The following is an 18,550-nucleotide window of genomic DNA, read 5'->3' on the forward strand; positions in this document are numbered from 1 at the left end:
AGCAGTAAACAATAAAGTCGTACCTTAGATCCTGAACAAATTGGCTCCCCAGCAACTGAAATCCGGAAGTGAGTGTTCTGGTTTTTGAATGACTTTAAGGGAAGCCGAACATCTGGCGCGGCTTCCGATTGGCTGCAGGAGCTTCCTGCAGCCAATCAGAAGCCGTGCTTTGGTTTCCGAACATTTTGAAAGTTGAACAGATTTCCAGAACGAACACTTACTTCCGAGTTTGTGGCGTTAGGGAGCCGATTTGTTCAGGAGCCAAGTTGTTTGAGTACCAAGGTACCATTGTACCTGCAGTTGGGCAGAATTTGGGCTTCAGGCCACATGTTACCCACCCCGGTATGCACCTTTCTAAAGTAGCCTTGGAAAAAGAGGGTTTAGAGAGAAGCCAAATGGTAAAGTGGTGTATCAAAAAAAGCTCTGATCCAAAAGCTGTTCTGTACAGAGTTCCATATTTTCACTAGCTTAAGAATTCAATAACGCTTTTTCAAAATATTTATTTCAAATATTACATGGGCAGCTGTGGCACATAGAACATTGATGAAAGGCACGGTTAACATGACCCAGTTAGGTTTTCAAATATAGCAGCAAGATTAACAAAACCAAAACCTAGCTCCAAAAAATAAATTGTACTGCAAGTACTGTCAATGGTTAATGAAAACATGGCTGGCTGTAGGGCCAAAGTTGCAGGTTCCACGAGCACAGAAACAGAAATTGGCAACCACACAGCGGACTGGGAATAAGGAGTTGGGGCATCATTTCTCCTTTGGTGAACTAATTACTACTGACATCATTCACTTACCAAAATTGTAATCATTCCTAGCAAAGTCTAATAAAAGCAAGAAATCAAACCTGCTGGCTGTCATCCTACTCAGCTATTTTTAAGGCTTATAAACATTCACAATAGTATATTAAAACCTTAGCAAATAGCTACGCCGTAATACAAGTGACGCACAAATCTGATCTTCAGGGAATGTGACTTAATTTGAAAGGCTTGTCATCTTTGTAGAATGGCCAGAGAGATGTAAAGAAGTTTTGGATTAAGTTAACTTACATTTGCAGGACAGGATTTTTTTTTCTTATTTCCAATGAGTAAGGGGAGACTTTTGGTGGTTGTTTCGCCACACGATCTCTGTATTACGTCCCCTGCTTTTAGCTGATTTGTGTTCTCTCTCCCACCCAGCCCAGAATCAACATGTTCAATATACTGTGGAAGATTAGGTTGCATTTGCTGGGGGGGGGGGTAAAGCCCAGTTGGACTGCTAGGTAAAAGCAGGAAAACAACACTTTGGTTTCTAGGCAATAATTTGATCACTTGGCGGACAAAAATCAGGGGCATTAGAAGGGTAGTTGCCACAAACGGAATGAACTTAGAAGGGGGGTGTTGATTGATGGACTCTGGGATTTAGTAATACTATGTAGCAAAAGATCAAACAACCCCTTAATTCATACCACCAACTGTTGACACATTTTTACAAACCTTTTAGGCGTACAAGCTTGGGAGCAATACTGCCAACCTTTAATGAGGAGCTATAGCCCCCATGCTTTGCTATGCTAAGTGGAAGACCAGGGCTGTTACAAAGCTTGTTCAGAGCAAATCAAATTGGAGATACAGGTCTGCATATTATCCCCCATGCAAAACACATACAAAGTTGGCTTAGAAATTTGTCCCATGGACTTGGAATTTCTCCTACACCCCCCCTACCTTCGAGTAGGCTAGTGGTGTTACCAAATCATCAAGCACTGGTTCAAAATGCATAAATACTTGCTCCTGTAATTGTTGTGCGAACACTGGTTTCAATGCAAGTTTGGCACCACAGACAGCATTCGACTTTTCCCAATGACAATTGTAAATACTTAGCATTTATGTAGCACTTTGGTTTTTTAAGTGCCTTGCACTGCCTCATAAATCTTTAGAACCACCCTGCAGCCTCATTATGCCTGTATTTCAGATGTGGAGCTAAGACAGAAATTGTGGCTTACCTAAGGCCACCCAGTGATCTCATGGAAGGTGATGTTTGAAGACAGGCTCTCGGCCACTATGCTACACAAGCTCTCTTTTTTTATTTTTTAACTATTTTTATTCGATGCCCAATAACAGTCATTCTTTGGGCAACACACATAGTAAAACAAGATAAAATCTTAAGCGCATACTTATCTTCCCAGCCAAATGGAGAAGTAAAGAGTCTCAGCAAACCTAGTCTATAAATATAGGACAGATTCAACCAAGGAAAAAAAATGGGGAGGGGACCTCCTCTATTGTGGAAACATCTTGAACAATTTGAAACTTGATTTAAAAATGTATATTATTATGACACTTTTTAGAAAAAAATGGGGGGGCAGACACCTATTTGCAGACACCTATTCGCATAAATTTTACAAAACGTTTTCACCCTTGAGAGAAGGCAGACCGTTCTTTTTTGGCAAAGCTGGCATCCAAGATGCAGAATTATCTTAAGATTCAGCTCATGAAACAAACTACCACCACTTAAGTAAACTTCTGTTTACCTGCATGAGTGACAGGTGTGCAGTTGAGGTAAAAAAACAACAACTTAGCTTCTCATATCTTGGCTAGGGTTAAGAGAGTTCTTTAAAAACTATTATTACATATTGCGTGTTTACTGTGCTGCAGAGCACAAAGTGCTAGAATTGCCTCTCTTCAAGGCTACTGACCAAGCAAGGATCTCTTCTTCTTTTCCTTGAAGTACAAAAGACAACAAGCATCTAGAATCACATGATGTCCCTTGCTTCAGTCAGCTGGAGTGCAATGCTTTTAGCGGGAGCTGGGCCCTCTTAAAGGGGGAAAAAAATCACTTTTAACACTTGAAAGTAAGGACAGACAAATCACATTTTTAAAAAAGCTCAGCTGAGGTTACTGTGTATCTACCTATTTCCACTGTTATCCCTAATAAAACGGTAAGTTTAAGTCATTCCATAAGAATGTGCAGAGATCATACAAAACGGGATGTGAAGCAAAAACAAAACTGTAAATGCGGAAACAGAGCGCTTTTCTATCCAAATGAATAAATTGGCTTGTTTTGGAAGATTGTACAAAGGTTTAAAAAGGAATAATCCATTATCAAAATTTCCCTTTAATGGGAGAGGATGAATCAAACTTCAGATTCACACACCATACTGAAGTACAAAACTCCTCAACATGCTTTCTATGATTACATATTGTGGACTGTGAGCATTAGAAAGTAATGCTATTCAAAGTCCTTGCATGTTATGCCTTTGAACAACATCTCCTAGATTTTGGGCTTAAGCCATAGGGGAAGTTGTCCTATGCAAAATCACATTTACTTTCAATGGGTTTTGTGCAGGATAACTTTTTAAAGTTGCGTTCTTGGTATGGTACAAAAGTGCTTCATCTTTAAACTCCCATTTAACACTCCTAACCATGGCAGTATATTACAAAATATGGTCACCTCATCACCAAAGTAAATTGTAGTGTTAACCCAAGAAGTAAGATAATCCGTTTAAAAAAAAAACTGCATCGAGTTATATTACCTGCATAAAAATATGTACTTTTCAAATCATTTTAATAAATTAAATCCCCCTAATGCTTTTGAATATATATCCCTGATAATCTATAAAAGAGGGCTTGAATTAGCAAAATAAATGGACCTCCAAAAAGTACCCCCTTCATAAAATGTATTTATATTTTTTTCATCTTCGAGGAATGTAACAATATGTACAACTTCCATGTAGCGTATCCCTATCACTTGGATCGGGGATACTGTGATCCTTAGGCAGCAGAGTCATGAAGGAACTCATGGATCCAAGATAAATAATACCGGTCAGTTTCTAGATTGTAATAAATCTTTCTTGCTGAGTCTTATCTTCTCAACTACAGTAGATTTCACAAGAGGTAGTTTCACTGAGAAGTCAGAGTTGGAAATAAGGTGCATGCTCAGTGACTTCACTCTGCAATTGGAGGGGGGGTGGATTTTGTAGAAAAGTCTTCAAAAGATGGAGATCTCTTTTGTTCCTCTTGATTGATCAGTTGGGGAGCTTTTTAATATGAATCTGCAATGCAGAGTTGAAAAGCAGCTGGTAAAATATACACCTGTTTATGAAAAAGACCACCACACATTACAGTAAAAGACAGTTCCTTGTAATTCCCCCCCACCCCTGTGTGACTGAACCACATTTTCTACAAGCTGCTTGACAGCAGAGACTAAACATGGCTTCTGGGTGTGCATATACTGCATGCATGTGTTTTGACACAAGAGTGCCTTTTCAATGTTAAATATAAACCAGTCGGTTTGCTGTGGAAACGCTAGAGGTCTATCCTTGATTGTAAGCTGCCTTTTGTCATAACAAAGTCTTGTCCCACAACCATGAAACATCCCAGCTGATCTAAACTGTTGCTTTCCACACAGATACAGCTGACAAAGCAGACTCCTAAAACGCTTTTCAAACTGAATGTGATAATAGGGAAGCTGAGCAGAACTTCCAGCACCTAACAGAAAAATGTTTGTTTTTTGAATCCCTTCCAAAAGTACTTCCTAGGATTTGGGAATTATCTGGAACAGCATGCAAGGTGGTGCGGGGGGGGGGGGATCACAAACCCTGCCATCTGCTAGCAGACACCTCTTCTGGGTTGGATATGAAGAGAAGAGCACCTTTGGTTCAAACCTAACATTCAAAAATTACTTAATAGCACTAGGATGTCATAGGGCATGGGTAGGCAAACTAATGCCCGGGGGCCGGATGTGGGCCAATCACCTTCTAAATCCGGCCAGCGGACGGTCCGGGAATCAGCGTGTTTTTACATGAGTAGAATGTGTGCTTTTATTTAAAATGCATCTCTGGGTTATTTGTGGGGCATAGGAATTTGTTCATTCCCCCCCCCCAAAAAAAAAGTCCGGCCCCCCACAAGGTCTGAGTGACAGTGAACCGGCCCCCTGCTGGAAAAGTTTGCTGACCCCTGTCATAGAGTGCTTCAGCAAGGCAAGTGCCCAAGTGTTCTCAAAGCAGCAAGCAAACACACACACACACACACACACACAGAGAGAGAGAGAGAGAGAGAGAGAGAGATTTGTGTCATCAGCATTTCACACAACCGCAGTGTGTATCACTTGTGTCTGGAAGCCGCATCAATTGACTAAAATCTGTCTGCAAAATGCCAGCATGGAGAGGTTTATCACAATAGTCCCACAGACTCGGAATGTCACAAAACACTTCTTTTAAAGTGAGACTTAAACCTGAAGTGGCTTGAAGGTTGGTTTTCTAGTCATACAAGGCATTCTGTTGAAATCTTACCTCATTTAGAATTGCCCAGACAGATGAGTTTTGTATTACTAGAAGCCGGACAGCTGCAATTGGATTTAGACTGGGATCAACTGTTCCCTCTGCCATTCCATTTTCAAATTTGCCTTCAGAAAGCAAAAAGGCATTCTAAATGAAAACGTTCAGCCAATGCAAGCCATCACATAAGAACATGTTACATGTAAGTCTACTGTATTTAGTTTTGAAATGGGTTCACAACTGCGGCAGTCCCCAAGGCAACACAGGAAAAGGTAAGAGTTTGTGGAAGCAGTCAGAGATCTACTTTTTCACAAAAACAGGATTTTTGTGCCTCAGTTTGAACAATGCTTCAATGCCTCATAAATCAAATTAAAAAACAGCATCCCCAAACCCTATATATTACTTTCAACATTCATCCAAATATATTCTTTATTTGGGACTGAGATTTGCGTGCAAAAAAAAAAAATACTCCAGCTTACATATTTTTAAAATCTCAGTTCTCAATTGAAACTTCTAGATAAAGGGTTACCATAATCTCATTATTCTGTTCATATCATAAATTATCTCTGTTTCAACTAAAAGCAGCATCATAGTCAGCCTGTAAAAATATAGAACTGGTACTACGATTTGTTACTTTAGCTATCCAGAGTTTATTTTAACAATATAGGAGGACAATCAAGAATTTCCTTCATCCCTTGCAGTTGTTGGATGCTACAAGGTACCTTCTCCTACACTTGGTAACACCAAAAAGTGAACTGCTGCTCAACTGAGTCTGGCTTCTGCTGCCATCACCCAAACTTCTGTGGGGCTTTGGTAGATAAGACCAGGCCATAAGACAAGTTGCCTTAAGCCCCATCTGCACTATATAACTTTAAACAGTGATAGCTTCCCTCAAAGAATTCAGGGAATTGTAGCTTGTTACAGGTGTTGAGCTACAATTCCCAGAGTAGTGTTATAACCAATCTCTATTCCCAGGGAACTCTGAGAATTGTAGTTCTGTGAGGGGAACAGAAGTCTTCTAACAACTAACAGTTTCCACAATTCTTTGGGGAAAGCCATGGCTGTTTAAAGTAGTATGAAACTGATTTAAATGTATAGTGCAAATGGGACCTCAGTTACAAAACAGTTTCGTTGATGATAATTTTTGTAAAAACAGTTCTTTTTTTCTTTCTTTTACACAGTGTTACCTATTCTGAAATACCCATCATCCAATCGTTTCTCTTTGGTTTCTCTGCTTAATACCAACTCTTCACTCTGAAAAGCGAGATAAAAAAATTGAAGTATTAGTTATATGCCAATGTAGCGATTCATAAGGGATAGAGAAGAATTTTGGCCTTCATTTTAAAAAAGGAACCAACCCAATTTCACAGTTTCTGGCCTCATTCACTGAAGGGACAACAGTCTAAGGATCAAACACACTTCTCTGGATTTTGCAATGACATTCAGATTATAAAACTGCATGTAAAAATGCTTATTTTATGGGGGAAATGGGGGCAGGATTCACCTAACAAGCCTGTCAGTGGAAGCAGTCCTGCACAATGGGGTTTCCCCCAAAGTCTGAAATTGGCTTGAGAGGGGGTCAGGAGAACCCTCAGTACATCATGTAGGGGAAGGAGAGGAGGGTATTCTGTCTGGCAAACTGCAATGCTTACACAGATGAAATGTTTTCTCATAACACAATGTTGAATTCTACTCTGAATATTCTAGGGGAGAATGCATAGAAAAGCATACAGATGCATATTTTAGAACTTAAACGTACACAGCACACATTTATGGGAAATATGCCTCAAAATGTATATAATTTAAATGCCAATTTTTCATGATTTTTTTTTTTTAAAAACAATTCCTTGAGAACAAGGGCAGAAAAGCACATATGACTGAACACGTAAAGATGTCACAGAAATAAGCAGATCAGTCGATAACTCTATATTACAGCAGGGTCCCTTTGTTCTGTACACAAATCATGATTAGAAGTCCCCCAAACAGAGTCATTAAAAAAGAGAAAGAAATAAAGTTTTACTTTTTGTGCAGATGCAAAGAGAGCAGCATTTAACATGTCCTCTTTTGGGGCCTAACATGCCCATCCGGGGGGATTTTTACATCTTAAAGCAAATGTCTGGGTTTGCGGGGAGTCGTTTTTATTTGGGGGGTGGCGCAGGCTGCTCTGCACGCCGTGGCTGCTACCAACCCAAGCATGTGCACCTCTTTCCCCAGCTCAGGCTGGCAGTGGCTCAGGCTGTCCTCTTTTTTGCTCTACAAGATATGGCAACCCTAGCTCCAGAGAATTGGAAGAACCCCTCAATCAGATTTAGGGGAACACAAGGAGAGGACACTACAGTCGCCCTTTCTTCTTAGCCCTAATTGTACCACAACTGTTGTATGGCCTTTGTTATCACCTCCCAAGCATCCTGAGGCTGATAAGGCCACTGGAGTCAATTTCACAAGCTAAGTTCTATAAATGCTAAACCAAGTCCTACAATTCTGCATTCAGTGGGTAGTGGCAGCTCTGGTTTACCTAAGTAGGTTACACTTAGATCATGAATGTCAGCCTTCTGGAAATATACATTCCTTATTCCAGTTTTTTGAGATAAGATTTGGTGGGATTAATAGTTCTATCTTTGGGGAGGGAGAAAACCCACATTCTCTTATATCAATAGAAGTGTCATGTATGAAAGATAGTCATTTTTACCCTTAAGATAAATACAAGGGGGGGGGGGGAGAGACAGACTTCTCTGTCTTCATACCTTAAAAGGCAACACTTCCACTGTTGTGTTGACGAATATATCTCCTGGATGTTCTGGGTTGCCGCTGTGGAACAGGAATCTATAAAAGTGAAGATTAAGAAGCCCAAGATGATCAGTCATGGCTAATGAGAAGTATGGAAACATATAAAGGCCACCTAAAAGACCGAAACCCCACAAAATCCTGTTTACTTAGAACTTAATGTGTTCAAAGGGGTTTACTCCCAGGTAAGTATGGAAAAGACTGCTGCCAATGACACCCAAAAGATTTAATGAAAGCACGTTGAAAGATTATAACATTGGGTATCCAACATGGTGCTAACTAAATGTTCCATCAGTGCAAGTATTTCTGCTTGTGCAATGGAAGGTTTTCCACCTCTCCTATCACTACATGCTCCCTCAATCTGTTCTAGGGGTTCCTCCAACACTCTCAAGCAGATTTGGGGGTAGCTGGAGTGCACCCAGGAGGAGGACGGGGGGAAGTCTCATTACCAAGGCAGAAATCCTTGCACTGATGATATATGTTAGTTGAATACTGCCCCTGGTTCTTGTACACAGTTGTCAAAGGAATCATAATGGACTAAAATTGCCAAATGAGATTTGTATGTTCTTAACCGCTATCAGTGTAAGGATGCCTAGAAGGAATTCAACCACAGTGGTACCTCGGATTACAGACGCTTCAGGTTACAGACGCTTCAGGTTACAGACTCCGCTAACCCAGAAATAGTGTTTCAGGTTAAGAACTTTGCTTCAGGATGAGAACAGAAATCGTGCGGCGGCAGCAGGAGGCCCCATTAGTTAAAGTGGTACCTCAGGTTAAGAACAGTTTCAGGTTAAGAACAGACCTCCAGAACGAATTAAGTTCTTAACCCGACGTACCACTGTATGTTTAAATAAGAAGTATGTTTATATTACAACCCCCAAATCAATTCAGTAATTTCAAACCATGAATGGGTAACCTTGCCCCCTGAATTTGTTGTTAAGACTATCAAGTCCCATTAGTCCAGCCAGCATGGTCAATAGCTATGGATAGGAGTTGGTCCAACAACACCTGTAAGCCACAGGTGATCTACCCCTGCTTTAAATAAATCTAGATCTTTTGTCAGGAGTGCTATTTTGGCATGCACAGACAGTGACATGAAAATTGTGAATATTTCCTCAAAGGGGAACCTTAACCTAAAAGCAAACTAGACATCCTATCTAGAGGGAAGTGTGAGGTCCTAGGCAGGAACATGGGGGTGGAGGATGCCTTGGGAAGAGCCCAACAAGCTACAGCAACAGGAGGTCTCTGGGCTGGCGATCCAAAGGGCACAATTGTTTGGGCAGATTTCAAGTAAATCATGAGAAAAGCTGACCAAAAGAACCCCTAAATATAAATCACTTTCACTTATTTCTGTTACTTGCAAGCTGTAAAAAAGAGGACTGCCTATACAGTTATAAATCCTTACACATTACAGCATGATAGCAGAAAGTAAAGTCCAATGTATGTAAGCAATTCTGTTCCTTGCTCCCCCCCACCCTGTAACCATTCATTTGACCTATAGTGAAATGAAGTTCCTGCAATCTTATGCACACTTATCTGAGAGAAAGTCTCAATTAATACATGTTAACTTCCAGGTAAATAGTCATAGGATTATTCTGTTTGTGTCTTCTCAGGAAACATTTCCATGCAAAGTTAATTCTTCTAATTTTATTGATTTTACATAAGCAGCTTCTATTTCGAAGAAATACTCCGTCCCACAGCTTCAAATTACAGTACTTTCCATCTACATATATGCAACTGCTTCCCTTATCTTAAAATTCAAAGCAGTTGTAAAGTAGTATTTACCAAGCAGATGGCCAAAAAATAGATGTAGATAGAAATTCATCTGAAACCTGAATGGCTGAATACAATTACATATATAAATAGTCCAAAAGAGATGAATTAAAGCTGACTCAATTCCTACACATGGACGATGAGAACACAAGCACAGATTAATTGGCATCAGTATACACAACAACATGTTGTTGTAAATCTGTCACTTGCTGCCTTGTTTAATATACTGTAAGCAATCTTCACACAAAATATTACTTCAGAACTGTTTTGAACTTTAAGTTAAGGAAAACAGCTACATCTTCATATTGTACATATCTTTGAATCCATGTAGCAAGATCTCTTCAATGTAGAAAAAGCCCCTGTGACTTGAATGAAACAGAAGACTTAACTTGAATGGAAATGCTATTTTTGCACAAGACACCATGACAAACTTTACTGTTGCGTGAGGAACATCAAGGCGAAGAAGGTCCTTAGCCACCGCTTTCAACCATTTGAACCTCCACAGAAATGTCAGTACAGTGGTACCTCGCAAGACGAAATTATTTCGTTCTGCGAGTTTTTTCGTCTTGCGATTTTTTTCGTCTTGCGAAGCACGGATTTTGGAAAAGCTTCAAAAATCACCAGTCTTCAAAAACCTCAAAAAAGGCTCGAAGTCAAGTCGCAACTGCACCCCCTGAATGCATGGTTTCAATAAAAAGGAAACAAACTTGCAAGACGTTTTCGTCTTGCGAAGCAAGCCCATAGGGAAATCCGTCTTGCGAAGCAACTCAAAAAACGAAAAACTCTTTCGTTTTGCGAGTTTTTCGTCTTACGAGGCATTCGTCTTGCGAGGTACCACTGTAAAACCTTTAAGAGTTCAGGTAACATTCCTTACAACATATGATACACATTTACAGTGGTGCCCCACAAGACGAACGCCTCGGAAGACGAAAAACTCGCTAGACGAAGGAGTTTTTCATTTTCTTAGCCGCTTCGCAAGACGCATCTCCCTATGGGCTTGCTTCGCAAAACGAAGCTTGCCCCGCAAGCTCCGGGGATAGCAGGGAAGCGCAGCGTGTCTTCCCTGCTGTCCCCGGACCTCTTTTGAAGCAAGGGTTGGCGGGGAGAAGATCGCTTCTCCCCATTGCCAGCCCCGCGCGCCTTCCCCTCTGTCCCCGGACCCCTTTTGAACCAAGGGGCGGCAACGCGGAGAAGCGATCTTCTCCCCTCCGCCCCTTGCTTCAAAAGAGGGGACAGAGGGGAAGGCGCGCACCTTCCCCTCTGTCCCCCGACCCCTTTTGAACCAAGGGGCGGCAACGGGGAGAAGTGATCTTCTCCCCGTTGCCGCCCCTTGCTTCAAAAGAGGGGACAGAGGGGATGGACGGTCTCCATAGGAACGCATTGATTGATTTTCAATGCATTCCTATGGGAAACCGTGTTTCGCAAGACAAAAAACTCGCAAGAAGAAAAAACTTGCGGAACGAATTAATTTCGTCTTGCGAGGCACCACTGTACATATGAAAAGGTTCCCTGGTCCTAATAATACATTTGCCTTGGCAAAACTGATTGCTGCACACATTAACGTTATCAAGACAATTTTGTAAAATATACAATAGGACATAACATCTCCTATTTTAAGGAGCATCTTGTGTTACAAATATTCCTATTTCAAGATGGCAGCTGTTAAAAAATGAGCTTATTTTTCAGCATTTCAGCTAATAGTTTCCTTGTCAACATGAAACAAATCAGTAACAATCTCCCGGAGACAGACATGTATGACTGAGTTTTTAATGGTTGTGTAAAAATGACTAATTCATGAAATCTGTGGTTTCTAACCCCATTGTTCAAGCAGAATATAAAACTGATCTTCCTTTATTTGAAATAATGTTCCCTTTTTGTTGAAACCAGGAGAGAAAATTATCGAATCTGTCCTATGCCTCTCATTGTTAATTTTTAAAATCAGTAATAATTGAAGCCGCTTGATGTAGGATTTGAAAATGTAATATTTAGTGTTCTGAACACCATTTTGCTATGTTCTCTCTGCAGTAGAGATCAAAGAAAGACAAATAAAACTGAAAATAAGCTTGCCTATTATCTAATATGGATGTCAGTGTGACATTACGACTTTCCATTTTCAAAAAGATAACATTCAGTTTGGGGGTGTTGGTAAAGCTAGGTGATCTTACAACTTACATCTATTTTGCCATGCTGACAGCAAAACTTAACTTGTCTTATTTCTCATCCTTCCAGATTAACAGCTGCCCATGCGCACTTAACTACCCCAAATTAGTTTATAGCATTATAAACTAATTTTGCAGACCACTTATAGCCCCTGGGTTGTTATTTGAATTGAGGTGGTGCGGGAGACACCCCAAATCTGTGCCCAAGATATTGCAAAATGATCATGAAGAAGCATGATATAATTAGTACCTTTCAAAAGATAAATCAATTTTACTGTTTTAAAAAGTGAGGTGGAAGGTGGAGTGCAAGTTGCGACAGGTTACAAATTGTCCATAGAAACATCTTGTGATGTTTACACAAAACACAAAATTTGGCAATTGTAAACCTCCCCCTTGGTGGGGCACCCACAATTCAACTTTTTTCAAGTAAGCTCTGCCAGCAATATCTCTAGTGGATGAATCAGAAATCAGCAAGTAGTTGCTTCTTAACCCACAGCTGTAATATTTTGAGAACAAGTTCATGGTCAGTGATGTTAAAACAAGGTTGACTCTTCATCTGTCAGATTCCTAAGGACCTATTCCAATGTGAAATTTTGATAACCCAGCTGATCATTTAACCTTCTGCTTAGATATAACCTTCTGCTTAGTCACCAGCATTTAATTTAAATGACCATGAAGCTCTTCTGCAAAATTAATTTCCAACCTCATGACAGGATTAATAAGCATGTCTAAGCAACGGAAACTGGAAAGAATTCCCGTAGAGATGTGTGCATGAAAACATTAAAACTGAGTGCTAAATACACTTAGAACTTAATAGAACTTAAAAGCTGTTAACAGTACACTTCTATCCTAACCTAATAGTACAAAATGGTTTCCTGCACAAATTTTTCTTTGCAAGAAGAAAAGTGACATTACACAGAGCCAAATTTGCAATCTGCATTCCAAAATGGCACAAATAGCAACTGGGCTATTTTAATTCTAAACAACCGGTGTGGCTTTGTTTTGCCTAAAATACCAAACATTTGACAAAAAAAGTCCAACAAGCAGACTAATCATTCTATTGGATGCCATGAACAATTGTTTATAAAGCTGGTCGATTTACTGTAATTCCAACCTCATTTCAAGACACCGTTCAGCAGAAGCTTCATTTTGTCATGGAAGCACTTACCTTTCTACATTGACAGGCTTGTCAAATTTAAAGAGGATATAATCTCCAGCAACTGGTGTAACAGCCCAAAAGAAATCTTCACCCATGTAGGCTTTTTCAAGAGCATGACCCTGATAAACCTTCAAAGTTGTAGAAACCTCTGCAGGTGGATTGACATGAATTTTATGCAATAATGGTTTCAGGAAGTCTTTATCCTAAAAAGACGTTAAGATTCATTAAGCTAGGAACCGAAGAAGAGGTCAGATGCAAAACAGACTCTGCTTCAGTCAGCTGTAGCAAAAAAACCTGCCTGAAACAGCTTTTATCAAGAGGCATTAAACATTTCCCTTGGCAGGAAATTTTCCTCAACACACGTTGGGAGTCTATTGTTCAGTCTCCTGTTTTCCTTTTCTGATTTTTCTGCAGTTTTTACTGATCCTCTCTCTGTTGTCAAGCTGGCCATCAGCCATAATATATTTTCTCCCTGCTACTGGCTTATTTTGCAGTTAAATAAAAATTCAAAGTCAATTAACATGAATCAACAAGTTTACAATTTTAAGAAAGTTTACTTAAAAAGTGAGAGAGTGTGTGAACAAGACAGCTTTTATTAGAGATGAGAAGAACAAGATTTTTCCCTCTACCCTGTAGCAAACAAGGGATAATATCCTCTCCCTCACTGACAATACTGCACAATGAAACTATTGCTCCTCCATCCCTCTTTAGCCTTCATGTATCCCAAAATCTACTCTGGAGGGTGGGGGGAACCTCTGGTGAAGATGGGGGTTACAAGAATAGGAGAAAAAGCAGTAGACCCATCACAACCAGTGGCACTTTTGCTTTATCATATTTGATCGTCAACCGTGGGGCCCTGCAGTAGCCAGAGACAGCTGTAATTTGCAACATTACCCAGAAGATTGATTAGTATGCGAGTTGCAAAACCTGGTCTTCCAAGAAAAGGAAAGGAAGCATAAAGTACTCACTGTAAGTTTCTGTATCTTTCCTGCTAGGGAGGAGTGCAGACCCACATGCTGGAAAAGTGAAGGCCTGAAGCGTATTCTGAGATTTGATTTCTGTCTATCGCAATGTTTCTGAAAAGAAAAGTTGGGGTGTGGCGGAAGACTTTAGTAATGCAGAACAAGTTAAACGCTATCCTTACGCATGATGACTTAAAAATAAGTGAGCCAAAATATTGTGCAGCGTTCTTGATGCCGGCCTTCCATAGCCCCGTAGTTTTGTTTGATGCCTTGCCTTTCATCCAATGAGAAAACAAAACCTTACTGTCACTAAAGGAACAGCACAACCTGCCCACATAAAGATCAAGGACCCTGTGCCAAGGGATGAAATATTAACTATCAAGGAAGGCAGTCCACCACCCCGCTCTCATAGCAACCCAACTTCAACAGAAAGCAGGAATTTATCAATAGCAGTCAGTAGACCAAAGTGGGTTTTACGGTGTGGAAGAAACCAAGAAGGCTGCACCCAGAATGATTCACATCTGTAGCTCAGTATTACAGATCAGTGTTAATGCCAAAGGAATCACAACACCCAGATGGCAGGCCACCATAATTACAGTCTATTACAAGAACCATGGTGATGAGTAATTCTGTGCAACTCTTCAGCTAATTTTAGCAGTTATGCCATCTGCACAGGCAGTCTGAGACGTGGAACTTTGTTTTTAACATAGTCAAGTGCTCAGGTTTCTTTGGAGGCCATAATAAAATACACCTTTTAGAGATTATAGCTCCCCTACAAACAAAAGGCTTTAACTTCTGCTTGCAACCTTTCAAATAAGCATTTTACATCCTCACCAGTCTGAAGAAATTAGAAAATGGTTGTTGGCCACTACTTTTGTAGCACCCCATTATGTTTAGATTCCACTACTTTTGTAGCACCCCATTATGTTTAGATGGCAGCACCCTTATTTCACAGAGATATCTACAATAAAGTGACTTCTTACATTGTTCTTGTTCACATGTAATGCTAAACTAAAGAATGGCTTAGTGTGAACAAGCACACTTGTAGGCTCCTGGAGAGGAAATCGTGGCTGTTCTGCTCCTCCCTAGTCAATCCACTGCTGCACTGTGCTGAAATAAGTCATGGTTTGGGTTGGCATGTCATCCAAATCCAGGGCCCTGGCTTAGCTCCTTCCAGATGAAGCATGAGTTGTAATCAAGGTTTCTCCTATTGTCTAGAACTGGTGGTTCGTCTGGAGAGAGCTAAACCATCAGCCCACGTTCAGATGACATGCTAAGCCAGTGATGGAGAACCTGTGCCCTTCCAGATGTTGCTGAACTCTTAATACCTATCAGCCCCCATCAGCATGGTCAATGGTCAGGGATGATTAGAGTTGTAGACCAGCAACATCTGGAGGGCCACAGGTTCCTCACCCTTGCACTAAGCCAAGCCATGGCTTTGTTCAGCAGTGCAGTGGTGGAACCAAAGCAGCCAATCTTCTCTCCATTTGCTCATTCACACTAAGTCGTGGTTTGGCTTTGCATTACATGCAAACCAGGCCATTCACATAAGACAGTATTTATGAGAAATACTTAACACTCAAAACTTACTGCATCTTTCTCGGGGTTGCAAACTTTCACCCAAAGAATGTGATCCAAGAGCCAGTCAATAGGTTTCTCTTTATAAAACATAAATATGAACTCTACAATGAGTGTAATATCTGGAGACTGAAACATTTTACCTGGAAATAAAATGAAGTTATATCAGCAGCTATCCAGAGCTTTGTAAATGCAAATTCAGCCTGCCACCCCCAAAGAGCCACTTTAGCTAGTATGACTAAAAGTAACAGAAATTCCAGAAGCAGGCTATTATATATAAATATCTGATGCTCAAAAAACCCTCACCTCTGAAGATTTGATGGGTTGCTTTTTTTAAAGAATCTTAACGCAAACTAGTAAAAGAAAAGATGGCACTCAAAGAATTTGGGGCAGAAGGTTTGCAGAGACTGAGAATTTTGGAAGAAAGTTGCCCAGATATTCCTTGGTTTATAGGATATTTAACAAAAACTGAACATGTGCTATGTTTCTCCCCACCCATTTCATGTCTTCAACAATGCTTCTTTTAAAAAATTACAATTCCGAAAAATTGGTCTCCCATAATCTGCACTGAAAATCACATGCCACCCTTTTGTGGTAGATCTACAGCTCTAATGTTTCCGGTTCCTCATTTAATCTGATCAATAGACATTCTGCACGTACAGGAGCCATAAGACTGCAGTTTAAGCTTCCCTGTCCACAAACACTGCCCTCTTCACTTCAAAGGTAGGAGCATCGCAATGAGAGCAGAGGAATCTGCCCTCTTCAGTCAAGTGAATACCATATTGAAAAGGAAAGGACTGATTCACTTCAGTCAAGTGAATACCATATTGAAAAGGAAAGGTTGAAGTCACTGGCTTTGATAAAGGCAGGAAAGCTGTAGTGGGAAACCTCTAAAACGAGGGAAGCTCTGCATTGAGCCTAACTTCCACGGGAAATCGTTCGTTTATTTTAAAAATAAAATAAAATAAGTTTTTCACAATTATAACAAATAGAACATAACAAAAAACAAAAACAAAAACAAAAAATACCATAGAAAATCAATACAATACTAAAAAAACAAAAAAGAGAACCAAGTCCATGGGAAATAGGTTTAAATTACTGGAGCCCAAATAGAAATTTGTCATGTTCTGAGATGGCAGCCACTGCTATAGAATTATTCTAACTTTCAGCAGCTGGATTCTGTCACAACAATCAGCGTGCAACTGAATATGTGGAATTATACAGGGAAAGTCACAAAATTAAAAAAAAATTAAAAACTCACTGTATTTCCATATTTTAAAAGTTGGGACATTTTTGAGGATTCTCTGCCCTAGTTCTGGATTTCTCTTCTTCTTTCCACCCTTCCCTGCACCTGCCCAGCGGCGGAGCAAGCCAATCAGGCACCTGGGGTGGTGCGCATGCCAGGGCAGGACATTCCGCGGTGCCTCCGAGGAGTCTGCCTGTCTCCTCCCACTCAGCCACCCTACAGCTGAGGGGGAGGTGGCCGGCAGACCATTTGGAGCAGCACAGAGCCTGCGGGCACCCAAGCCCCGCGTCACCCCAGGAGAGACGCGTGGCTCAGGTGTGCTGCAGGCCCCGCAGTGAGTGCTGCCCAGCATTTTGTCACCCCCCTCAGTGGGGACACCCGGGGCAGACCACCCCCACTGTACACCCCTTCCTCTGCCCTTTTCAAACCTGCTAAAGAGGAATTTCTCTTACCAATGAATCCCAGCTGAGAAAATTCAAGAATCATCCAATCTTCGGATGACAACTGAAGCGCAAAATTTTTTATTGTGCTGAAGTAATTCTGCTTGACAACAATGTCATCCTCAAGCTAAGGGAGCCAAAGAGCAAGACCAGCAAAAGAAAGAAGAAATGAAATGTGAAAAAGAGTGTGTTAGGCAAACCACATTTCAAACTCAAACGTACATTTGAACTTCTTGGGCTGCATCCAACAAATGCATTCCATTAACATAACTTTTATTCCCTCACTTCCCCCCCCCCCACGCCCCCCCAATGTTCTTGGGAGCACAGAGAGGAGAAGAGGTTACGTTGTAGAAGCAGAAGTCATGGTGTTAATAGAATGACTTTGTTAGATACAACCTCATTATTTGCCTCAACTGCAATCACTGGGAGGGGACTGCAAACTATAAATGAAATGGGCAATCATTTTTGAGAGGCTGCAATCCTATACACGGTAAGGGGTATATTGCAAGATGCCTGCCTTTCATTCATGCATTTTTTAAATAAAAAAAAAATGGGCAGCATCCCAGGAACATCATGGGCATCAAAATGCCAGTGCATATTTTGTTTGAAATTTAATCTAAATTTATCCTTTCCAAGCAAAATCCATTAAAGGGGAAAAAACACCCTACTGTTGTGATATCTGAATGACTTGTTTGCACTATTCTAGTCCCTATCTGGAAGTACCCTGAATCTCACTAATTAATTGCAACTCACTTCTGAGCAGGATTGTCCTGTTAACATTAAATGGAAAACAAAAACAAAAACATGCTTTTGGTGATCAAAACTACATTGCCCATCAACAAGAACATGTCCCATTGCTAACAAGGTTATTTTTTTCTCATTGAGGTTTAACCTTCTTGCCCTTATGAGAAGTCCATTACTGATGAAATTTTAGGGTTGAAGAGACCCTAAGTTGGTCATCGTCTAAACAGAAATATTTGAGAAGGGTCTGAATCCAACATTTGATTCAGTGCAGGCTTCCATGAGAACCATGGACACAAACTTCTCCGATCTCCAGTTGTGACTCCCCCTCTGCCACCGAACATATTGTTCCATGGGTGCCCCAAACCTCTGGAGTAGAGTTCAAGGGGTGCAAAGGAAGCTGAAGGGGAAAACAGCAAAAATCACCTCCCATGTTTCCACTAATGGAATCC

At 40.6% G+C, this 18,550-nt stretch overlaps 1 protein-coding gene across 2 annotated transcripts in view; it reads right to left on the reverse strand.

The window, feature by feature from the left end:
• Positions 1 to 485: 485 nt before the first annotated feature.
• The window catches only part of MGAT4A (alpha-1,3-mannosyl-glycoprotein 4-beta-N-acetylglucosaminyltransferase A), a 58,650-nt gene continuing 40,585 nt past the window's right edge, over positions 486 to 18,550 (reverse strand). For both annotated transcript variants that reach the window (XM_081857898.1, XM_081857899.1), the window contains 8 exons: positions 17,370 to 17,484; positions 15,684 to 15,814; positions 14,100 to 14,207; positions 13,141 to 13,334; positions 8,001 to 8,079; positions 6,444 to 6,510; positions 5,272 to 5,384; positions 486 to 4,032 (listed from right to left, as the gene is read on the reverse strand). In XM_081857898.1, coding sequence (XP_081714024.1) covers positions 4,006 to 4,032; positions 5,272 to 5,384; positions 6,444 to 6,510; positions 8,001 to 8,079; positions 13,141 to 13,334; positions 14,100 to 14,207; positions 15,684 to 15,814; positions 17,370 to 17,484 — 834 coding nt within the window. In that variant the 3' untranslated portion in view covers positions 486 to 4,005. The remainder of the gene's footprint in view (positions 4,033 to 5,271; positions 5,385 to 6,443; positions 6,511 to 8,000; positions 8,080 to 13,140; positions 13,335 to 14,099; positions 14,208 to 15,683; positions 15,815 to 17,369; positions 17,485 to 18,550) is intronic.

This window comes from Podarcis erhardii (genome assembly GCF_964252035.2).
Source record: "Podarcis erhardii genome assembly, chromosome: 4".
Classification (NCBI taxonomy): domain Eukaryota; kingdom Metazoa; phylum Chordata; class Lepidosauria; order Squamata; family Lacertidae; genus Podarcis; species Podarcis erhardii.